Source organism: Geotrypetes seraphini, chromosome 11 (genome assembly GCF_902459505.1).
Source record: "Geotrypetes seraphini chromosome 11, aGeoSer1.1, whole genome shotgun sequence".
In the NCBI taxonomy this organism is placed as follows: Eukaryota; Metazoa; Chordata; class Amphibia; order Gymnophiona; family Dermophiidae; genus Geotrypetes; species Geotrypetes seraphini.
The window spans coordinates 37,213,147-37,236,789 of record NC_047094.1 but is presented as its reverse complement, the minus strand read 5'-3'; the positions used below and the strand labels follow the sequence as shown (position 1 = coordinate 37,236,789).

At 41.8% G+C, this 23,643-nt stretch overlaps 1 protein-coding gene across 1 annotated transcript in view; it reads right to left on the bottom strand.

Moving 5' to 3' along the window:
- The window catches only part of EMP2 (epithelial membrane protein 2), a 79,699-nt gene that overhangs the window by 23,302 nt on the left and 32,754 nt on the right, over nucleotides 1–23,643 (bottom strand). The window contains exon 2 of the mRNA XM_033915140.1: nucleotides 37–151. Coding sequence (XP_033771031.1) covers nucleotides 37–114 — 78 coding nt within the window. The 5' untranslated portion in view covers nucleotides 115–151. The remainder of the gene's footprint in view (nucleotides 1–36; nucleotides 152–23,643) is intronic.

Here is a 23,643-nt window from a genome sequence, read left to right as displayed (position 1 = left end):
CCAGTGTTGGTGGTGCATATTAGGATCTGAACTCACATTGTCAATGGTGGAGATGAAGAGCAGAGCCGCAGAAGTTATGTGGAAGACGATGATGAATGCCAAGAGAACCAACATCTTGCTGTTGTGGATATCCTTCTAGGTCCAACTTCAACTGTTGAGAAAAACAAAAACAGAGCATTTGTAAATGAATAGAAATAAACCAATAAAACCAACCTCTCTTCTCGTTCTTGTAGCTCAAAGGGCTATAAGGGGAAGCCAGCTGAAGTTTAAGCCATACTGAACTACACCAATGCAGCGTTTCAACAGGAACAGATAGGTGAATAGGGGGCCACCAACTGCATATGAAATACTTTAAGCAGCTAATAATATGCACACACTCTTACAAAGAAAAAAAAAGCAAAGTCTATTAAAAATTCTCACATATTTGACAAACCATGACTTCAGAGGGAGAGACGAGGCTGCCACAAGCAGTAGGTTGGAGATGCTGCTTGCATCGGCGAAGAACCAAAGAAGTAGGAGGGGGGAGGAAGGGACAGAGAGGAAGAGAGGTGCCGGCGCCCCCACCAAGATGGCATCCGGGATGGACCGCCTCCCCCTTACTGTGCCACTGACCTACCCTTCGCTAATTTCTCTGGTCCTTTCCATTTTCACTCAGAGGAGTTCTGCAAAGACATTAAATATCCCCATGTAATCCCCCCATCCTATAAACCAGTGGTTCCCAACCCTGTCCTGGAGGAACACCAGGCCAATTGGGTTTTCAGGCTAGCCCTAATGAATATGCATGAAGCAAATTTGCATGCCTATCACTTCCATCATATGCAAATCTCTCTCATGCATATTCATTAGGGCTAGCCTGAAAACCCAATTGGCCTGGTGTTCCTCCAGGACAGGGTTGGGAATCACTGCTATAAACGATTGTAGTTCTATCTCTTTCTTTCATATTCATGTTCTTGTCTAATGTAAACATCCTAGGCCAGACATGGACAACTCCGGTTCTCGAGGGCCGGAATCCAATCAGGTTTTCAGGATTTCCCCAATGAATATGCATTGAAAGCAGTACACACAAATAGATCTCGTGCATATTCATTGGGGAAATCCTGAAAACCCGATTGGATTCCGGCGCTCACATTCTATTTAATGGGGGAGGGGTCTAGGACAGATATGGGCAACTCTGGTTCTCGAGGGCCGGAATCCAATCGGGTTTTCAGGATTTCTCCAATGAATGTGCACGAGATCTATTTGTGTGTACTGCTTTCAATGCATATTCATTGGGGAAATCTTGAAAACCCGATTGGATTCCGGCCCTCGAGAACCAGAGTTGCCCATGTCTGTCCTAGACCCCTCCCCCATTAAATAGAATGTGAGTGTAGAAAGTATAAGCCATAGTGCAGGATAGTAAAAACGAAATAAAACTTGAAAACATCAAGGGACACTAACCGATTTAGAATGAGCTAACGGGGCTTGCTAAATGCTAAGACGCCCCATTATATTCCTAGGAGTGGCTTAGCATTTAATGCATGATAAAACGATCAGCGTCCCCTTAATGAATTCCTCCCATAGTGGTCATAAAAAATAAACACAGGAGGAAAAAGCCTCAAACCCCACCCCACTGTCTCACATGAGAGAATCCATAATAATAAAAGGCTAAGCGCGCATGCGCTTTTCAAAGATCGTGATTCCTGGTGGCGGTGAGGTGTGCTTCTGTGTCACACCTCACGGCGCCTGCGCTAGCTGAAGGCGCGTGTTCCAGAGACTCCTCCCTCCCGCTGCCGCTGCTTTTCAAAGCGGCCTGCTGAGGTTCGCCAGCTGCTGTAGCGAACCTCGCAGGCCGCTCTCCACCTTCCCGATGCAGAAAAAAAAAAGCAAATCCAGGTAGGATGGAGGCTACGATCGGCAGCGACTGCTGCTACTTCTCCGGCCGCCTAGCTCCTCTCCGCCGGCCCGGCCGGCAGCCCCCCTCCACCCTGTCCTGATCACGAGGGAGACCGTGCAAAGGGAAATGCAAGTGGAAAGGGAAGAAGCGTCTCTAGCACCTGTTAATGTAACGGGCTTAAAGAGCTAGTGGAGTAATAAAATCATTGGCATATAAAATCTCCTAAAAGTGCACAATTACAAAACATATATATATTTTACATGCTCCGTGCAATGCAAATAAACAACGCAGTAACTTAAAACATATCTTGTTAAATAGTTACAAGCAGATGTTGATCAGTGGTGGCTAATGCTTTGCCAATAGCTTCCTCAGGGTTTTCACGTATGAGGCCATCGATTGAATGGCTCATTGAAGTTGATCAGATCCGGTGAAAAGCCTGAAGAAGTTATCGGCAAAATGCTGGCCCCTTAGGCCGGAATCCTGTACATTGCACCCAAATTTGGGCGCTGAAATAAATGAGCACCAGGCGTAATTTATAGACTAGCAAGTGGTCAACTTTGGGCAACTGAATCTTAGTGTAAATCCTTACGCGTAAATTAGGTGCAGATCCTCCAAATTCTATAATACTATGTGCTAACAAATTATACGAGGACGCACAACATATAATATGTTCATATAATGATTCAAAACGTTGTGTGGTCGTGGCACCAAGGTACCCCCCTCTTCAAACCCAGCTAAGTCCTTGAACATGCCTCCGGGAGACTTGGCCCTTTTCTAAACCTGAGCTGTTCTGTGAGGGAGTTTTTTTTGCCAGTGAAAGTATCAAAGGCAGTTTTGATTTGTACCCTCTTTTTGGGTGCATGCTGGGTTTGAAGAGAGGGGTACCTCGGTACCACGATTACACAACATTTTGAATCATTATATAATACTATGTGCATCATTAGTGAATGCTCCTAACCTGTGACACTCCTTCCATGGCTACACCCCCTTTTCAGCTGAATGGTAAAAGATTTATGTGTATATCTTTATAGAATTAATAGCAATATATAGATATGCCCTCAGTGGCGAAGTACGGGGGGGCGGTTCCCCCACCCCAGGCACCGTCTTGGTGGGGGAACCGGCATCCATCCTCCTCTCTACCCCTCCCCCCCCACTAACGTGCGTGCGCCCCCCCCCCCCCCCCTTCCCCATACCTCTAACATTTCTGGCACAAGAAACAAGCCCAACCTGCTGCTCATGCCAGCATTAGCTCTTCTTCTGATGTCACTTCCTGGACCCACACCTAGGAAGTGACATCAGAGGAAGAGCCAACACTGGTGCAAGCAGCAGGTTGGGGTTGCTGCTTGCACCGGGAATGTTAAGAAGGTATGGGGGAAGGGAAGGGGTACGTGGCAGGAGGGGGCGGAGAAGAGGGCGGGGAGAGGCGCCACTGCCCCAGGCACCCCTCGCTACGCCATTGTACGTTCTACATTTCTTCTAGGGTTTTACCTTGACTCTTCAGAAGTGGCCGTTCACTGAAAAAAAATTTTAAAGACAACTCTGGCCAAATAAAACCTCCTCATATGTCCAAAAAGCATTCCTACTGGTGTACACAGCTTTTTGTCGATGCCTTTTTTTTTTTTTTTTTTAGGTATTTCTGACATAGTTGATGAACTAACCATGACTTTTTTATCCACATTTTGGTATCTCTTGATGATTGTTTTATGTTTATTTCACGTTTTTTAACTCTCCGTTTGTTTTTACTATGGGCTCCTTTTACAAAGGCACGCTAAACCGCTGGACGCGCTAGCCTCTACCGCCTCCTCTTGAACAGGCGGTAGCTTTTGGCCAGCGCAGGGGTTAGCGATTGATGAAAAGTCACGCGCGTTAACCCCGCTAGCGCGGCTTTCTAAAAGGAGCCCTATGTGTTCATTTTTAAATACTGTGTATGTAAACCATTTAGTTTTAGATGGTATATAAAATTTTAAAGTAAATAAGTATATTTCCTAATAATTCTTTGTTTGTGCACTTCACACAATAGCTTAAGCCTTATAGAAAAACAATAACTTATTTCAGTGCAGGAGAGCCAGTTGCCGACAGCTATGTTTCGTACACTGCATCAGGGCATGTCAGCAACTGGCTTTCCTGCACTGAAATAAGTTATTGTTTTTCTATAAGGCTTAAGCTATTGTGTGAACTGCATAAACAAAGAATTATTATGAAATATGCACCAGTAGAAATGCATTATGGACGTACGAGGAGGTGTTAGTTAGCCAGAGTCGACTTTAACCTTTTCCTATCGTAATACATTTTATGTTACGCTGATTCCAATCGTAATTATTTTAGCAAAGTTTTGTATTATTCACCGTCATCATTTACGGCTATTGTAAACATAAAGTAAATAAGTCATAAGTCTGTAAATTCAAATATTTTGTGTCCCTGGCTCTTTATCAGTATGGGACATACGATGGCAACGACATTTTTGGAATGTCCCGTCATCCGGGACACACGATAGGAAAAGGTTAAAAAAATGTTTCAGACAACGGCCACTTCTGAAGAGTCCTGGTAAACGCATAGAAGAAATGTAGGACATATCTATAGAATGCTATTAATTTTAGTGATCCTACATCATAAGTATTTGTTTGACCTTTAAGTGGAATCTTTATAGACTAGCACTTAGTAAGGTGCATGCGTAAATCCAAGTTGCTGCCCATTAGCACCAATAATTGATTTTTAATTTCCAATTACTGGTACTAATTGGCTTGCTACTCAATTAAAAGGTGCATGCAAATTGGGCATACCCAAATTTGCATGCACAATTTTGAGCTCCGCATATAGAATCTGGGGGTAAGCAGCAATAGTCAATCCAATAATTGGATAAATGCTCAGATAACGTTAAGCCAGCAAAAAGGCCATCCTAACTTTATGCTTTACTTATCTGGGTACCAATCCGAATATCGCCAGTATGCAGATAAGCAGCAGTGTTCAAGTTATAACCAGAGATATTCAGTGGCAGATACTGGCACCGATAGCTGGATATTAAAAACTCACAAACCCTTTGATACTTAACTTTTGGAGATCTATATGGGAGCAAATCAACTTGATACTGGAATCCTCAATTCCATTGACCCAAGAGATGGTAATATGTGGGACAGTATTACAGACTAAACCTTTACCAGATAGGCAAGGAGTAGGCTCTTTATGATTATGACTGGGATAGCCATGCTGGTGATTACTAAAAACTGGAAAAATTGGGACAGGCTCCATTTTATCTTTTGGTGGGAGCTTTTATGTTTGTATTATAAATATGAGAAAATGAATTTAGAAATATTGGGCCATAATAAGCAGTTTAAATTAACATGTGGTCCCATTGACAAAATTTGTTCATAATCATTAATTGAATTATTCCTTTTATCTTCCCTTTGAGATTACATATCCAGGACGAGTGGGAGAGAGGGAGGGAGGGGGGTTATATACTTAAGTGTTGTCTGGGATTTTAATTTCATGTATAATTTAAAGCATTTCTTTTTGTTCTCAAACAAGGGTGGGAGGGAGGGGATAATTATTTTGTATTAATTTCTGATTGATTGTAAGTGCTATCTCTGGTGATAGAAACATAGAAAGATGACGGCAGAAAAGGGCTATAGCCCATCAAGTCTGCCCACTCTACTGACCCGCCCCATTAAGTCTGAGTGCTAGTGACCTAGTTCCTTAACTCGACCCTCGTAGGGATCCCACGTGGATGTCCCATTTATTCTTAAAGTCAAGCACGCTGGTGGCCTTTATCACCTGCACTGGAAGCTTGTTCCAGTGATCTACTACCCCTTTCTGTGAAGAAATACTTCCTGGTGTCACCATTAAATTTCCCTCCTCTGAGTTTGAGCAGGTGCCCCCTTGTGACCGAGGGTCCTTTGTATAATTTGAAAGCACTGTTCTAGATCTGAAAATCAATAAAGATTAAAAAAAGAATGCAAATATGAGAAAAACAACAACCCACAATTGCTTCTATTATCCCCATTATTTCACCTCTACTAATAAGGGAAACGAGGTACTGATTCTACATTGTTTATCCCTTTAAAGTGTAGATAAGGAAAAACAGAGCAACATGAAAAATCTTCCTTACAATCAGAACCTTTGCTGTATTTTGTATACTAAAGCATCGGTCAAGCCAGGTGCATGTTGTCCCTTCATTAAACTGTATCCGTAGCAACCACAATTAGTTCTGTCTGCACAGCTGGTATACTGCTGCTCTCACACCCCTTACCGTTGCGTGCCTCTTTCTGTAACCTTTCAGATTACCAGCTCTGAGTAGAAAGAAGCTGCTAGATTCTTGGCTAAGTCAATGAAGAGACATAGTAGGGGGCGGGTGGAGGGGGCGGTCCGCTCCAGGGGCCATCATGGTGGGGTGCCAGTGCCCCTCTTCCTCTCCGCCCATCTCTTCCCACTGCACACATCTCCGCCACACGCACCCATCCCCCGTACCTTTAGCTGCTCACCACCATGAGCAGCAGCATCAATGTGCTCCTCATGACCACGTCTGCTCCCGCGCACAGGAAGCGACATCAGAGGGAGAGCCAAAGCATTTGCGAGCAAGCACATTGAAGTTGTTGTTTTATCTGCATCCAACACAATGGTGTAAGCGAGGGCAAGATGCACCCAGGGCGGTGACACCCCACCCCCGCACCTCCCTGCCACACGCCATGCTCCTTCCCTTCCCCCATACCTCTTTAACTTTCCCAGCACGAGCAGCATCACCAACTTGCTGCCCACATAGGCTCTCCCTCTGATGTCACTTCCTAGGCGCAGGACCCGGAAGTGACATCAAAGGGAAAGCCGATGCTGGTGCAAGCAGCAGGCTGGAGTTGCTGCTCGCACCAGTGAAGAGCTATGGTACGGGGTGGGGAAGTGACGACAAGGCAAGCGGAGGGGACAGGAGAAGAGGAGGGGGCTGGCGCCCACACCAAGACTGCACTCGTGGCAGCCTGCCCCCCTCCTGCATCACTGATGCCACATTCATTTACTTGGCATTTCCCACTGTGTTGTGCTACTTTGGTTGTGTTTCACAAGGCTCTTGGTTTTCTGCCTTAATTTGTCAGTGTTCAGAAACCAACATAACAATTCAATCAACTTTAGTAAATATGGCACTGAAATATTGGCACTGATAAAAATTTCACACCAAGCACTACACTTCTCCCTTCGTATTCGCAGTTTCAGCAATCGCGGTTTTGATTATTCTCAGTTTTTTGGATGCTGGCTCCTCCCCCCAAATTGCATCAGAGAAATCACTGATTCCCACCGTTTACAGATAAAATCGCCGAGTCCCAGCACTGCACAGAGAAATTGCTGACTGTTATTCGCGGTTTCACCTTATTCACGATGGTTTTTAATAGAAAACCGCAAACATATGAAAAAGTCATTCACGTTTTTTCTGTATTCGCGGGTCTGTAAATCTCCTATCACCGCGAATACGGAGGGAGAAGTGTATTCGTAAACCATGCTCAGAACTGAGTACCGTTTATAGAATCATGTTTGGCACAGGGATCTGCACCCAATTTTAGGTGCAAGGATTTACACCAAATAAAACCTGGGCCAAATTCTCATGTCTAAGTTACGTACAGATCTTCCTTATTCTATACAACTGCGCCCCCAATCCGCCCATGCCCTTCCAATGGCCAAGCCCCCTTTTTGGAACCACACATAAAATTTATGCATGGATCCTGCTGCCTAAAGATGCACAAGCAAATTTCAATTAATCCCAAGTAGTACTGATAACTGATTAGCAGCCAACTATTGGTGCTAATTGGCTCGTTAATCAAACTGCATGTGCAAATTGGGTAGACACTCATTTATACAAGCAATTTTGAGTGCCATATAACGGATTAGGCCATAAACAGTATATGTACTTTGTGGGAAAAAAAGTGATTGAGTTCTGCCTTTAAGTGATTGCTGCTTATTTTTTATTTTTATTTTTTTTTAATCTTTATTCATTTCTAAACTTATAAGTGTGATAACATAGCCATACAAATAACCATAAATAAATCACTTAATAATCAACAATGATATATATAATATTTGGCAAACTTCAATAATCTTTCAAAAGAAGCTTTCACAGATCAGTCACTACCAACATGGCCTTCTTGTAAAGAGTGAATCTCAAACAATTTACAGTATCCACCCAATCAAGCCTCTGTCCCAATATTTTAATAGCATAATCACAAAGCCAAATGCAATCATGGGTATTCAGTTTGAAACAAACTCTTGAGTCATTTCTCATGAAATCAATGGGTGTGTATTCTATATTCCTCTTTTTACATCAGTGGGAAGAAGTTGAATGCACCCAGCCTTCATGTGAATGGGATAGTGAGTGGCAGAGCTTGAGTGGCTAGAAGATTTTCAACTCTTAAGATTTTCAACATTAAGATCATCAGACCACAAACTTCTCTATATTCCATCCCTAAAAGACTTCTATTATACTCGCAAAACAAATTTCGCTATAACCGCCCCTACATTATGGAACTCACTTCCACAATACCTCCGCGACGAACAACAATTAGCCAAATTCAAGATAAATCTAAAGACTTTCTTATTTCGGGACGCTTTTAATCAAACCTAAATTCTTTTTTTTTTTTTTTTCTCTCTCTCTTTTTATTTTTCTTTCTTTCATCAGGCAAGCATCCATCATCTACACGCCTCCCCTTCCCTTCGTTCAATCCCCCCCCCCCCACTTTTCCCATTTCTTCTATACAATGTAACTTTTTCCCTTTCCTCCCCTATTGCCCTCACACTCCAGTACGTCAAGTCTTTGTCATTTACGTTTAATTTTAGACTTCTTCATGCACATTCTACTACATTTAAACTCTTTATTAATTTTATTGTTAACCGGCCAGACAATTGTTTGATGGTCGGGATATTAAAAACTAATAAACTTGGAAACTTGGAAACTCTTCATCCAATTATAGCCTCTAATCCAATTCTTTACAATTTATTTTTCTAAACCGTTCTCCCAGGAAAGCTCAGAATGGTTTACATTAATTTATTCAGGTACTCAAGCATTTTTCCTTGTCTGTCCTGGCAGGCTCACAATCTCTCTAATGTACCTGGGGCAATGGGAGGATTAAGTGACTTGCCCGGGGTCACAAGGAGTAGCCTGGGTTTGAACCCACAACCTCAGGGTGCTGAGGCTGTAGCTTTAACCACTGCGCCACACACATATTTGTTGCTTTGCATTTCTGCAAAAATTAAAAGAAAATGTGTAGCTCTTCTTGCCCAGAACACCTGGTAAAACAAATACTGTTCAGTCCAAAAACAAATCTATGTTCTCAACTAAAGAGGCCAGAACAAGATCAGCAGCATTTTACCATTTGCATAGAGGGAAGGATTTACATCATGCAAGAAGTCAACACTACCAATCAAATTCTCCAACATTAAGGGCTCCTTTTATCAAGCGGTTTAACGCACATAATAGCGCGCGTTAAACTGCTGGCCACGCTAGCCGCTAACGCCTCCCTTGAGCAGGCGGTAGTTTTTAGGCCAGCGCGGGGGTTAACGTGTGATGAAACGTCATGCCTATTGGAGAAGGGTTATCGCATGCATGAGCACAGATCTACTGTAGAATTACAGGAATGATGGCAATCAGGAAAAAAGTCACATAGATACAGAGATGCCAAATTACCCAGCTCCAGGCTAGAGATTTTTAGCCAGTCCTGGCTTTGAACTTACATCCCAAAGCAGTGTGGGATTTGTAGTGCCTGCTCCTGGCTATTGAAATCAGTACTGTATGGGCCACAAAGCGCCAGGATGGGGGTCAGAAATCCAGGACAGTCCCAAAACATCCCAAAATGCTGCTCCTTATGACTAGGCAAGTCACATAATCCCCTCATTGCCCCAGGTACATTAGATTGTGAGCCCACTAGGACAGGGAAAAATGCTTGAGTGCCGGAAAAATTCATGCAAACCATTCTGAGCTCCCTTGGGAGCATGGTATAGAAAATTGAACAAATAAATACATTAAATTAAATCTCCAGCCTGGAACTGAGTAACTTGGCATCTCTGTAGCTACATTTAGGGGCCTTTATATACCTTGCTGACATAAGTTACCAGGTTTGGGATCCTTATATTCAGAATCTTTCACCAAGAATACGAAGTTTGGTTATCAATGATTTACTATGAAAACTAGGTTTAATAATTACATTCCGGTTATTTATTTTAATTCTTTATTTTTGTCAACTTTCATCCGGGGTAAAAGATTTCATTTGAGGGTAAAGGTAGGGGGGTAGGGGATGGAATTAAGGGGGGTGTAGATAAGATTGGATTAGTTCATATGGAAATTTAATTTGAAAGAATGATATGAATTTGTATGAAATATTATTATGATGATTCTTATTCTATCGAATGTATTTTTGTATTATCCTATTGTATTGATTATTTGATTCTTTCAATAAAAATTGTTATAAATATACAGTTACCATGCACCAATTGTGTACCCTGGCATGGGGTGGGAAACAGATAGGGAATGGGCATTTGTGATATTCAAAAATAGAGCACACGGGTAAGTTTTTTCTTCTACGAATCCCACGGACAGCTAGGATCACCAACAAAGATATTCTTGATCATATCAACACAGTTGATCCCTGGAAGGCAAGATTCCCAGACAGAAACTGACCTATTTTGGATGTGTGATGAGGAAGCAGGAGAGATCAGTGGCCCCACCCTCTTCTCTGCCTCCCCTTCCCTTCCTCCATACCGCCTAATTTTCCCAACGTGAGCAGCATCACGAACCCGCTGCCCGCATCGTGTCTGCTCTCTCCCCGACGTCACTTCCTTGGCGCGGGACCCGGAAGTGAAGTTAGAGAGAGCCGACACCGATGCAGGCAGCAAGTCCGTAACGCTGCTCACGCCGGGAAAATTAAAGAGGTACAAGGGAAGGGAAAAGGAGTGTGCATGCGGCGGAGTGGGGGCGGAGAGGAGGATGTTCCCCACCAAGACGGCACCTGGGGCGGACTGCCCCCCACTTACTATGCCACTGGGAGTCAAATGCCCATTGGCTGAATGACATGGGAATGAGCATCAAGCAATTGAAAGAAGTTGTGGAAAACAGGGAACCAAGGCGAGGACTGGCCTACAGAGTATCTAAGGGTCAGACACGACTGAATTGGTAGTAGTAGTAAGTTTTTTTTTTCTGTGTGATAATATGGGAAGATACTGGGAACATCTCCAACAGTTACAGTATGGAGTTTGTGCTTACTTAGGGTTACCATATGGCTCCAGAAAAAGAGGATGGATTGAGATATCCAGATTTTACTTCCATTGAAAGCACTGGAAGTAAAACCCGGATGTCTCAATCCATCCTCCTTTTTCTGGAGCCATATGGTAACTCTACGCTGACTGTATTTGGGCCCTTACTATGAAGCAAAGACAAAACTTTACCGTTCTTTAGTTGCATAAAAAAATAGCAAAAAACAAAAGGAATTGACTCCAAAATATCCACAAAGAAAAAAATCCAGAGAATACCAAAAAAACCTCTGTGGAGTGACGATGTTCCTAAATGGACTTTATTTGAAAGTGTCAAAGTTACAAAAGGTACACTGAAATCATCCACATAAAATAATTCCATCCACATAAAAATAAATCATCCACATAAGAGCCTTAAAGTACTTAGTCCTCTAAGGATACAGGACACAACACGGTCTGTGTTTCGACAAAAAGTCTTCTTCAGGGGTCCCTGGGATCCTATAAAGGTGAGTAGGTGGGAAACAATTGTGTGGTGAGCAGGAAATGAGACACTGCTTGCATTTGCAAATAGCACAGATCTCAGTCCAAGTGAAAGAAACCCCTTTTTATTCTGCTGCTGGGGGAATATCACCAAAAATTCAAAACACAGTCTCTGCTCTGTTTCTTGCAGGAATTACCTGAAGAGCTGTTTTACCTGTCAGGAGCATACTAGAAGCAAATCATCACATGGGAATGGGCCAAGAAGCCCCAGGTATCGTAGGTGTGCCTAGGAGCCTCCTATTGCGTCAGGATGAAACTTCTCAGCCCAGAAACTGATGTTTTTATATTTTGCAAAGATTTTCCCTAAAGGCTTTCCCAGCCACAGGACCCACCTGAAGAACAGGTAGAATAACGTTATCTAGGACAGAGTGATTCTTAGCCCATGATTGTAGATTTAAAATCCAAGCTTTTGTGCTCCATCTGAAGCCCGGTAAAACATATGATAATTCTAATCCACATTGTCTCCATATTTGGAGGTTTGCCTACAAACGTCATCTGTTGAGGATCCGATACAGATTTCCAACCATGTAAAGAGCATATTCAAGTTTCAAGTTTATTAAGTATTTGATTAATCGCTTACTCAAATATCTAAGCGATGAACAAATCATTCAATTTACAGATAATACAGGGGTTATAAAAGACAGATGGACACTGAACAAAACATATTAAATTAACGACTAACAGAATAAACAGAAAAGGAAAACAAAGGGAAAGGCAGGGTAATGAAATACAATAATAATGATAGAAAGAAGGACGATTATGGTAAAAAACAATAGGAAGGAAATAAAAGAAGTAGCCTTATGAAAATAAGCGAAAATAGGCTGGGACTCCTAAATATCATAAGCGTCTTTGAAAAGAAAGCTCTTAAGTTTACTTTTAAATTTATCTAAGTTCTTTTCTTCTTTGAGATAAATAGGGAGGGAATTCCAAGTTTGAGGAGCTGTAACAGAGAAGATAAAGTGCCGCCGTGTATTAATAATTTTAAGTGAGGGCGTAACTAATAGATGTTGGTCAATAGATCTCAGTGATCTGATTGGGGTATAAGGGATCAATAACTTGTAGATGAAAGCTGGGGTTTTATATAAAAGGGATTTGAAAGTAAGTAGATTTAATTTATATTGAATTCGATGCGCAACTGGAAGCCAGTGTGCTTTCTTAAGAAGAGGAGTGACGTGATCAAATTTCCTTGCTTTCATTATGAGTTTAATTGAGGTATTTTGAATGATCTGCAAACGTCTAATTTCTTTTTGAGCTACTCCCATAAGTAAAGCATTACAATAATCAATTTTCAAAATAACCAGGAAATGAATTAGTATATTAAGAGACTTTGGGCATAGAAATTTGGATAGTGAACGAATTTGGCGAAGTCTGTAAAAGGAAGATTTAACAATATTACTAATATGATTATGGTAAGTCAGTTTTTCATCAAAGACCACCCCTAAGATTTTGATATTACTTAAGAACATAAGCAATGTCTCCGCTGGGTCAGACCTGGGGTCCATCGTGCCCAGCAGCCCGCTCACGCGGCGGCCCAACAGGTCCAGGACCTGTGTAGTAATCCTCTATCTATACCCTTCTATCCCCAAATTTATCCGACTTCAAAAAAGACAGATGCTCTCTGCTGAAGAGACTGAACCAGATCATGCCTGCAGCCCAATAGCAAGTATAGAGCTTTGAAACTGGGAAATCTAGGTTTTCTGTTACCCAGATATCCACTGTGTGACCTTGGTTAATTACTTAACTTTCCACGCGTCCAGATTAGGACAAGGGATTTGGTAACCTTGTGATATACTCTCTACAGTACACACACAGATAGGCTGCCATAAAATAAGAGTATTTCATGCACCTCGATGTAGTTTTTATACATCTTGCAAAACAGCATTATATTTGAAAATACCAAGCCCCTTGTACCATACTGAATATGTATCACACCCTTATAAAAAAAAATAAAAAATAAAAGTTGTAAGGCGGTACCTTTAATCGAAATTGGAAAAGAAACTTTAGAACTATCTTTCCAAGGGAAAAACATGATGTTTGATTTATTAACATTTATTAACATTGGTTTAAAAACTTGGATGCCACGTCACCGCTGATGTCAGTGGTATCCCTAATTAGGTTGCAAGGGGTGGCAGCTGCCCCCCTTAAAAAAAAAAAAAAAGCTGTTTGTTCGCCTCTGCCGTCAGAGTGAGCGCAAACCATGAAGGAGTAACTTAATGAATGCAGCAGCCTAACTCAACCTTAGACAGGGTTACCAGATGTCTGGATTGATCCGAACATCTCCTCTTTTTAAGAGGACTGTCCAGGCGTCCGGATGGGTTTTCAAAACCTGAACCCGGCACTTTGTCCGGGTTTTGAAAACCACCGAGCTCGGGGGCCGGGTCTGGAAGGTATCCGCAGATGTGCAGATGTGACGCGATAATGTCACGCACATGCATGTGACATCATCGTATCCGCACCTGCGGATGTCCTCAAGCTGCAGCCCCCAAAGAGATGGAATTTGTGTGGGGCAGGGGTTGAGGGCGGGATGGGGCGAGGCCATGGATGGAACAGGGCGGGAATGAGGGCAGAACAGGGTAAACCCACACATCCTCTTTTTTTCGATTACAAAATTTGACAGCCCTAGCCTTGGCGATTCGTCGCGATCCTGTTGCTCTGCTTGCCCCTGTTCCGCCCTCTTAGAGGGTGCCAATATCAAGCACATTCAAAACCTGCAGGCCCGAACTCCCTGTTGCTGATCTCAAAGTGCCAATCCAAGAGGTCTGAATGTGTTCGCTTTACTGATAGTGGCGTAGCGAGGGTAAGCAGTGCCCGAGGTTATGGCGCCTCTCCTGTCCTCTTCCTTGCTCCCCTCCCCCCGCCGAGCATGCATGCCCCTTCCCTGTACCTTTTTAACTTTGGTGCAAGCAGCCACCAATTCGCTGCCTGCGTCAGCTTCAGTGCTCTCTGATGTCACTTCCTAGGCGCAAGTCCCGGAAGTGACATCAGAAAGCGCCGAAGCCGACGTGGGCAGCAAGCTGATGGCTGCTCGTGCCAAGTAAAGGGGCAGGGGACGGGGTGGGTGTGCACGCAGCAAGGGGGAGGAGGGGGAAAGGGGAACAGAGAGGAGGAAGAGGGCGCCCAAAGCAAGACTGCACCCAGGGCAGACCCTCCCCCCCACGCACGTCACTGAGTACTGGCATTTAATATAGAAGGCTGTCTGTACTAGAGGTCTGCACGGGAATGGGGATCGCGGGAATCCTGGGGGTCCTGCGGGAATCCCCCCTAACCCACGGGACTCCCACGGGGACCCCCCCTCTAGCCAATGGGACTCTCACAGGGATGGAAGGCTTTGGAAGCAGGGTTCGTCCATATAATATAATGGACATGTCAGCCTTAGTAAAAGAGTGGGTTTATAAGTTAATTACCTGAACAGAAAACAAAAAAAGGGTTCCACCAAAGAGATTCCATAAGGAAAACAGCAGCGCAAACACAAAAGAAACTGTGGAATTGATGGATCTTGTCAGAAGTAATTGCTGCTTTTTATGGGGACGGGCGGGGATGGAGGTAATTCCTTGCGGGGATGGGTGGGGACGGAGAGGATCCTGACGGGGACGGGTGAGGAGGGAGAGGATCCTGGCAGGGACAGGTGAGGACGGCGAGGATCCTGATGGGGATGGGTGGGATTTCTGTCCCTGCGCAACTCTCTAGTCTGTACCTCTAGCAATCAAAACACCGCTCCCAAAGATCCGTCTTCTCTTACATTCATTTCTAGGGTCCCATTTCAATTTTCTCTTCTAAAGTTCAGTCTTATTTTTCTTTTTTTGTTCTTAAAATACAGTACAGTATCTTTATGAGGAAATTTTCATACAAAGAACAAGAGACAAATGGAGTAACAGCATGTAGGAGCAATGACAGCTCCAAAAATAATCAATAATTTTCAGTCATTGTTAGTATCACAATATAGGTCAAGGGGAGCCCAGATTTTACCGAAGTGAGGATAAGAGTGAGTTTTTGAAGCTAGACTTTTTGTTTGTATTTTCTTATGGAACATAGATAGTTCCACCATTCCAAATAGTTAAGTTGGGTGTTGTCTTTCCAGTGACATACAATTAAGTGAGTAGCCAGAGCAATTAAAGAGTTTAGAGTGAGGTTCCATTAGATCAGTGGCCTCACACTCGCGGCCCGCCAGGTACTATTTTGAGGCTCTCGGTATGTTTATCATAATCACAAAAGTAAAATAAAACAGTTTCTTGATCATATGTCTCTTTAGCTATAAATTATAATATTATTATTAAGACTTAGCCAAAAGAAATGATTTATAAACTATAAAGAGTTTTACCTCATGCAAAATTGTAATTTCTTCAATAAGACATTAACTCTTTTTTCTGAGGCCCTCCAAGTATCTACAAATTCAAAATGTGGCCCTGCAAAGGGTCTGAGTTTGAGACCACTGCATTAGATGGAGCTCTGGGTCCACTTCAAAATCACTGAGCTCTGAAACAACCTTACCTCCCCTCTTCGGAACTTGAGCTCTCTCCAAGTTTTCCGCAAACATCTGAAAACCTGGCTTTTCTCAAAAAATGTAAGTCTCCCTCCAACTTAGGAATCAAGGAAACTCTTATATCTTGGCATCCCAAGTCCTCTAAATTTTCTTCACACTTCTACCTCTAACCCTCTGTTGTAGTTCCTTCCTATTTCTCCTACTGTAAACCGCGTCGAGCTCTACGAACATGGAGATGATGCGGTATACAAACCTAAGGATTAGATTAGATAATAGAGGATTGAGATATAGGTATATAAAACTTTCTTTAGCATGCATAAAGCATATTGGACTCCTCAGAAACTAGTCAGAATTTTTTTTAAAAAAGGATACCTTACTTAATTGTTGGTCTTGCACCACAACCCTGGCACTCGTCTCATATCTTATTCTACTGTCCTAATACACATATATATTGGTACTCTATATGGAACAGAATGTGTTCTGTTTTGAGTATTGATACTTCAGTCCCCATTACCTACAAAAGTCAGGGAGATAAATTATTGAATGTCCCTCGTATTAACAGGATCAAGTAACAGCTGCATTTAGGGACCTAAAAAAATGGGTTGTTTCCGTACATCTTTGTTCCCAAGACAATATATATGTAATAGACTAGTCCTTGGGAAACAAGTCAGGTTTTCAAGATACCTGTAATGAATATGCATAAGACATTTGCAAAGAATACCATGAAAACCTGACTGGCTAGGTGTGTCCCAAGCACTGGAGACGAAGTCATTCAATATAGACTAAAAGCATGATGCACCATAGAAAAAAGTAAAATACACGAAAGCATGTAATCTGAAATTTTTGTGTAAGATTTCATGCATACTCGAGAGAGTTATTTTCTTGTGTTTATTCTTCATTTATTTGGTTGTGAAATTTCTGCAGATCCCATAAAATAAGAGATTATAAAAAAAAGCCACCTGTTCACCTAAGCTCAAAGCAAAGTATTTCTAGCAAAGCAAACCAACAGTAACACAGTAAATAATGGCAGATAAAGGCCCACGCAGTTCATCCAGTCTGCCTAACAACATTGCCAGAGCCATGCCCCAGTCATCCATGTTAAAATGCTGGCTGTTAAGTCTCTACCATGTCAACCAGACATGGATTCTTCCTTATACATTGCTGACAGTATTTAACTTATTTATTTATTCAATTTTCTATACTGTTCTCCCAGGGGAGCTCAGAACGGTTTACATGAATTTATTCAGATACTCAAGCATTTTTCCCTGTCTTTCCAGTGGGTTCACAATCTATCTAATGTACTTGGGGCAATGGGAGGGATTAAGTGACTTGCCCAGGGTTACAAGGAGCAGCGTGGGTTTGAAGCTGTAGCTTTAACCACTGCATCACTCTAGAAATCATGATGCAGTAAAAGTGAGCCAAGTATAGGACAATCAAGCCATTGTGACATCATCACTGATGAGGTTGATTCTTGGCCACTGGTGGAATGAGGCATTGTGACATCACAATACCAGCACTGGTTATCAGAGGCTGAAACTTTTCACACTATTTATTCAATTTTCTATACTGTTCTCCCAAGGGAATTCAGAATGGTTTTACATGAATTTATTCAGGTACTCAAGCATTTTTCCCTGTCTGTCCTGGTGAGCTCACAATCTATCTAATGCACAAGTGGCAATGGGAGGGATTAAGTGATTTGCCCAGTGTCCCAAGGAGCAGTGTGGGTTTGAACCCACAACCTCAGGATGCTGAGGCTGTAGCTTTAACCACTGTGCCACTCTAAAAATCATAATGTAGTAAAAGTGAGCCAAGTATAGGACAATCAAGCCATTGTGACATCACTGATGAGGTTGGCTCTTAGACATTGGTGGAATGAGGCATTATGACATCACAATACCAGCTCTGGTTATCAGAGGCTGAAACTTTTCACACTATTTATTCAGTTTTCTATACTGTTCTCCCGAAGGAGCTCAGAATGCATTTTTCCCTGTCTGTCCCAGTGGGCTCACAATCTATCTAATGTACCTGGGGCAATGGGAGGGATTAAGTGACTTGACCAAGGTCACAAGGAGCAGTGTGGGTTTGAACCCACAACCTTAGGGTGCTGAAGCTGCAGCTTTAACCACTGCACCACTCCAGAAATCACTGATGAGGTTGATTCTTGGCCACTGGGGGAATGAGGCATTATGACATCACAATACCAGCTCTGGTAATAAGAGCCTGAAACTTTTCACACTATTTATTCAGTTTCTATACTGTTCTCCTGAGGGAGCTCAGAATGGTTTACATGAATTTATTCAGGTACTCAAACATTTTTCCCTGTCTGGCCCAGTGGGCTCACAATCAATCGAATGTACCTGGAGCAATGGAGCGATTAAGTGACCTGCATTGTGGATATCCTGAAAACCATACCTGCTTGCAACTCTTGAGGATCAAGGTTGGCCACCTCGAACTGTAACATGGCACGATAGTTTTGTGAGGGGTTAAATGGAGGAAATATGATCATATATATATGTTTTGTTTTCTGAGATTAGCAATATGTTTTGTGCTATTAACTTAGGGCTCCTTTTACTAAGGTGTGCTAGCGTTTTTAGCGCACACAGGATTTTAGCGCGCGCTACGCTTCTAGAACTAACGCCAGCTCAATGATGGCGTTAATAGTCTAGCGCGCGCGGCAATTCAGCGCACGCTATTCCACGCGTTAAAGCCCTAACGCACCTTTGTAAAAGGAGCCCTTAATTAGGGAGATTTCTCCGTTATGGTTACTTATTTGTACTGGAATATTCTCTTTCTTTCAATAAAAATTGACGGTTTAAAAATATATCATGGCACAATACAGCCTTGGCAGAGCAAGCTCATGTTAGGAATCTGACTTTGACCTCAGTTAGATGGATAAATAACTGGGTAAGCTTACCGGGTTAGTTTTATTCTATCAAGTATGTAATGGCATTCAAGCACTGCTGAATAGCCAGATACATTTTGAGTGTCTAGATTCTGACCCACCAGTCGAGGGAGCCACTGTTGTCAGAGTAAATGCAGGTGGTTAGCAGTAAATTTTGTACTGACAGGTGGAATTTTATAACTGTGCCTCAGGGCTGTATATTTTTACAATCCAGCAGAACAAATTTAAACCTCCTTTTACAAAACAGCGGTAAATCGCTCCAACGCCCATAGGGTGGTAATTGCACCGTAAGGACAACTATAGCAAATTGTAACCAATAAACTGTATATTATGCATATTAAAATTAGACCGACACCTTAGCGCGTGCTAAATCAGTTAGCGCACCTTAGTAAAAGGACCCCTAAATAAATAGGGATTTAATGGGCATCAGAGCGTTTGCCATGCAGCAGCCACTACAGCAGCTTTGTAAAAATGGGAGGTGGGGGGGTTAGGTTTTAAGATCTGGCCCCTCTGTACAGCTAACAATTAACAGGCAAATCTTTTAAATAAGGTCCCCTTCCTTGTGTTACATTATTTGGGACCTAGAGTGCACTACAAGAGAACAAACTATGGGTTGAAGAAGCACTAAACTGCGATAGCGGTTATTAGCGCAGTGAGCTGCGCTAAATGCTCCGAGCTGCTCCCCAACGCTCATCAGAACTTTTTATAAACCCAGCTCCTTAATGACCTGCTTCTGCATCCCTGACTGATGGAGCTCAAAAGCACCGCCCAATACAGTACTCCCTCGAAATTCACGGGGGTTACGTTTCAGGAGTGACCGCGAATTGTGAAAAACCACGAAAAATGGATGTGGTACAAAAATGCCTAATTTCTTTTAGGGCCCACCTCCCCCATTCCGTTTTTGGCTTCTCGTTGCCACAGTGACGATGCGTCGTTCTCAGCCGAGAAGCTGTGGTCACTGGTCGCCGTCAGCTGGAAGGTTCCATCGCATGTGCGCACTCTACCGCTGCAACTGTCACCGATCTCCTCTCTCTCCCCCTCTCCCCAATCTCCCTCGCAGCGGCCGCGCTAATAATAAAAATAGACAGGATGAGGAGATGGTGTGTGCGTGGATCGAAAGCAGCAGGAAGAATAAGAACCCCTCCTACCCTCCCCCACGAACGCTACCACAGATTTTTATAATCTCACTAAAACTCGTATGCCACCGCAAGTATAACTCGAACTACTACCAAACTTAGAAATCACTCCAAACAAAATCAAATGGTATTCTAAAAACCAACCTTATCTGCAACACCCACCAGATCAAAAACTGTCATACTTCAATGATGCACACACCTGCAAGCAAAGTTATTTTACCTCTATATTAGGTAGGCTATGTCTACATGGAAAATACTGCAATTTAATCCAACCTATTGTCTATAAGGAAAATGCTTCAATTTCAACCACTCTGTGTCCACTAAGTCTGTATTTTCAAGTCTGTATGTTATGACTATAGTGTAAAGCTGAAATTTAATCCCCCCATGTCCTCCAAGTCTATATTTTCCCACCAAAGTCTGTCCTGCTTATACTGTGAATGTACTCTTGTTACCCGTTCTGGGCTCCTTTGGGAGGATGGGCTAAATGAATAAATAAAGGGAGGGAGGATAAGTTCACTGTGTATCTTCCTGACATGAATGCAAAATTCAGTCCAGAAACAAAAATTTTTAAAAAATCACCGGGGCTAAATTTTCACTTTTTTTTTTTTTCCAAATATACCCCCTCTTTTACAAATGCATAGGGCTCCTTTTACAAAGGTGCGCTAGCGTTTTTAGCATTCGTGCGCTAGCCGAAAAATTACCGCCTGCTTAAAAGGAGGCGGTAGCGGTTAGCGCGTGCTAAAACCGCTAGCACACCTTTGTAAAAGGAACCCAAAGTGTGGGTTTTAGCACCGGCAGTGGTGGTAACTGATCTGAAGTTACTGCCGTTGCCAGCACTAAAACCCACGCTATGTGTTCATAAGAGGGGGATATTTATTAAATTTTCAAATACATAATGCACACAAACAAATGATCAAAGATAATCCGATATAAACTAAACATTGGTTGTGAGATGCTGTAATAAAAATCACAATCCCAAAATAGTTAATTACTATAATTAAGTAAACATAGTAACATAGTAGATGACGGCAGATAAGGACTCGAATGGTCCATCCAGTCGTCCCAACCTCCCAAATTCCAAGTTTATTATATGATTTGATTAATCGCCTATTCGAATTTCTAGGCGATGTTCAATTTCTTAAATAATCAAGTACGGGTAACAAATCAAACAAACAAAAGTCATGTCAAATTAAAATAACAAATACAAACATTCCTATACAAAGTTTAACCTATACATATAATATCAAAACAAAAGAGAAAATTATTAATGGATTACAATCAATATTTAATTTAAATATATTTAAGGAAAAAACAGTAGGAGGGGAAACAAATATAGTTTGTAATAAAATATGAGATAAAAAGAGACAAAATCTTTAAATATATTCACTAAAAGCATCTTTAAAAAGGAAACTCTTAAGTTTGGTCTTGAATTTGTCTAAATTTTTTTCCTCTCTAATAAATAATGGGAGGTCATTCCAGGACTGGGGAGCGGTTATTGAGAAAATAATGTGACGCCTCGTATTGATAACTTTTAATGAAGGAATGGCCAATAAGTGTTGGTCTTGTGATCTCAACTGTCTTGAGGTAAAATAAGGAATTAAGACTCTAAAAATAAAAGCAGGGGTTTAAAATAATAATGATTTGAAAGTAAGCAAGCATAGTTTAAATAAAATACGGTGTGCAACTGGGAGCCAATGTGCCTTTTTAAGTAATGGAGAGACGTGATCAAATTTTTTGGCTTTAAAGATAATTTTAATAGAGGCGTTCTGGATAATTTGAAGACGTCTGATTTCTTTTTGTGGCAGACCTTTAAACAATGCGTTACAATAATCGATTTTGGAGATTACTAAAGAATGAATTAAGATATTCAAAGATTTTGCACATAAAAATTTAGCCACTGAACGAATTTGGCGAAGTCTATAAAAAGTAGATTTGACCACATGGCTTATGTGATCATGGTAAGATAATTTGTTATCAAATATTACTCCAAGAATCCTAATATTGTGTGCCGTCTGCAATGGAATGCCTTTAATGGAAATGGGAGAAAGGAGTCTATAGGAGTCCTTCCACGGAAAGAGCATAATGTTAGTTTTATTAATATTCAAGGCTAGTCTATTAGTATCCAGCCAATTATGAATTTGATCCAGCTTTCCGTTTATTGCTGCTATTTCTTGTAAATTATTGGGATCAATTGGATGTATCAACTGTATATCGTCTGCGTATGCATATACCGAGAATCCGATAGACTGGCATAGAGTCATAAGGGGAGCAAGGAAAGTGTTAAATAGTAAAGGAGAAAGTATTGATCCTTGAGGGATGCCATAGGGAAATTAAAAACTTTCTGAAGTCGTATTATTGAAAAAGACATTGGAAGAACGGTTTTCGAAATAAGACTTAAACCAGAGCAAAACCTGATCAGTCACGCCGATGGATTGAAGCCTGTTTATTAAGAGGGTATGATCAATTGTGTCCTCAAATTGCCACACTTAACCACAAATATATATATTTTTTTCATATTTTGCATATAAACACATCAAATTCCACCAATTATTGTAATCCAGCTTAGAGGAGTCTTTCCATTGAAAAACAATCAATTTAATAGTTTGTATTTTCAGATTTTATAAGGAGTTCTACCCAAAATACCTTAAAAGAATAAGTCCTAGAAAACGGAACATGGAACTACAAAAAAAAAAAAAAAAAGGTATAAAATTTAATAAACAGAAAAGGTCATCAAACCCAAATCAAGGAATCCCAAGCATTAGGACAGACAAGCTAAAAAGAAGGAGGGTTTGTTTTTTTTTTAAGCTGAGACAGGAAAATAATAAAATTGGGTGTATTCTGAATGTCAGGAAGAGGTTTAGTGAATGATATGGAGCAGGATGAAAGAAAGCAAGGGGTGCAAAGGAGACTATGAAACTGGGAGCAGAAGCTAAACCAGTTCTGTGAAGAAGCAATTTGTATTGTGGTAATTGCGCTGGGTTGACTGAAGTGTCAGTATAAAGGGAGTGCTTAGTTTCCTCATAATCAACACACCCAAAAAGTTGTAATTCCTGCTACTGAGCTAAAAGAAGAAAAATGCTACAAGGGTGTTTCATTGCAGTTATCCCATGCGGTCAGCCATTTTCTGTTAGGAACTTGTTTTTTCCCTTGGCTTAGCTATCTACAGCTTCACCTAACCAAACTAGGTACCTGCTGTAGCTCATAGGACAGCCTGTGTCAGTACAACGCATCCACCCCATAAAACCCTTCCTCTGAAAGAGAAGCGAGACAACAGCAACTCACGGACCTGCCGTAATCTAAGCCAGGGGTCTCCAAAGTATGGCCCCGCAGGCCACATCCAGCCCGCGATATGATTTTATCCAGCCCGCGGAAGAATTGTGCAGAAATGTGCCAATTGGACTAATTTTCCAATGAGAATCCGCACAAAAAAAAAACCAAACAAACACGGGGGTGTTGATAGATTTCAAATGCAATAATTAAAATTTTGTTCAAAATATATTGT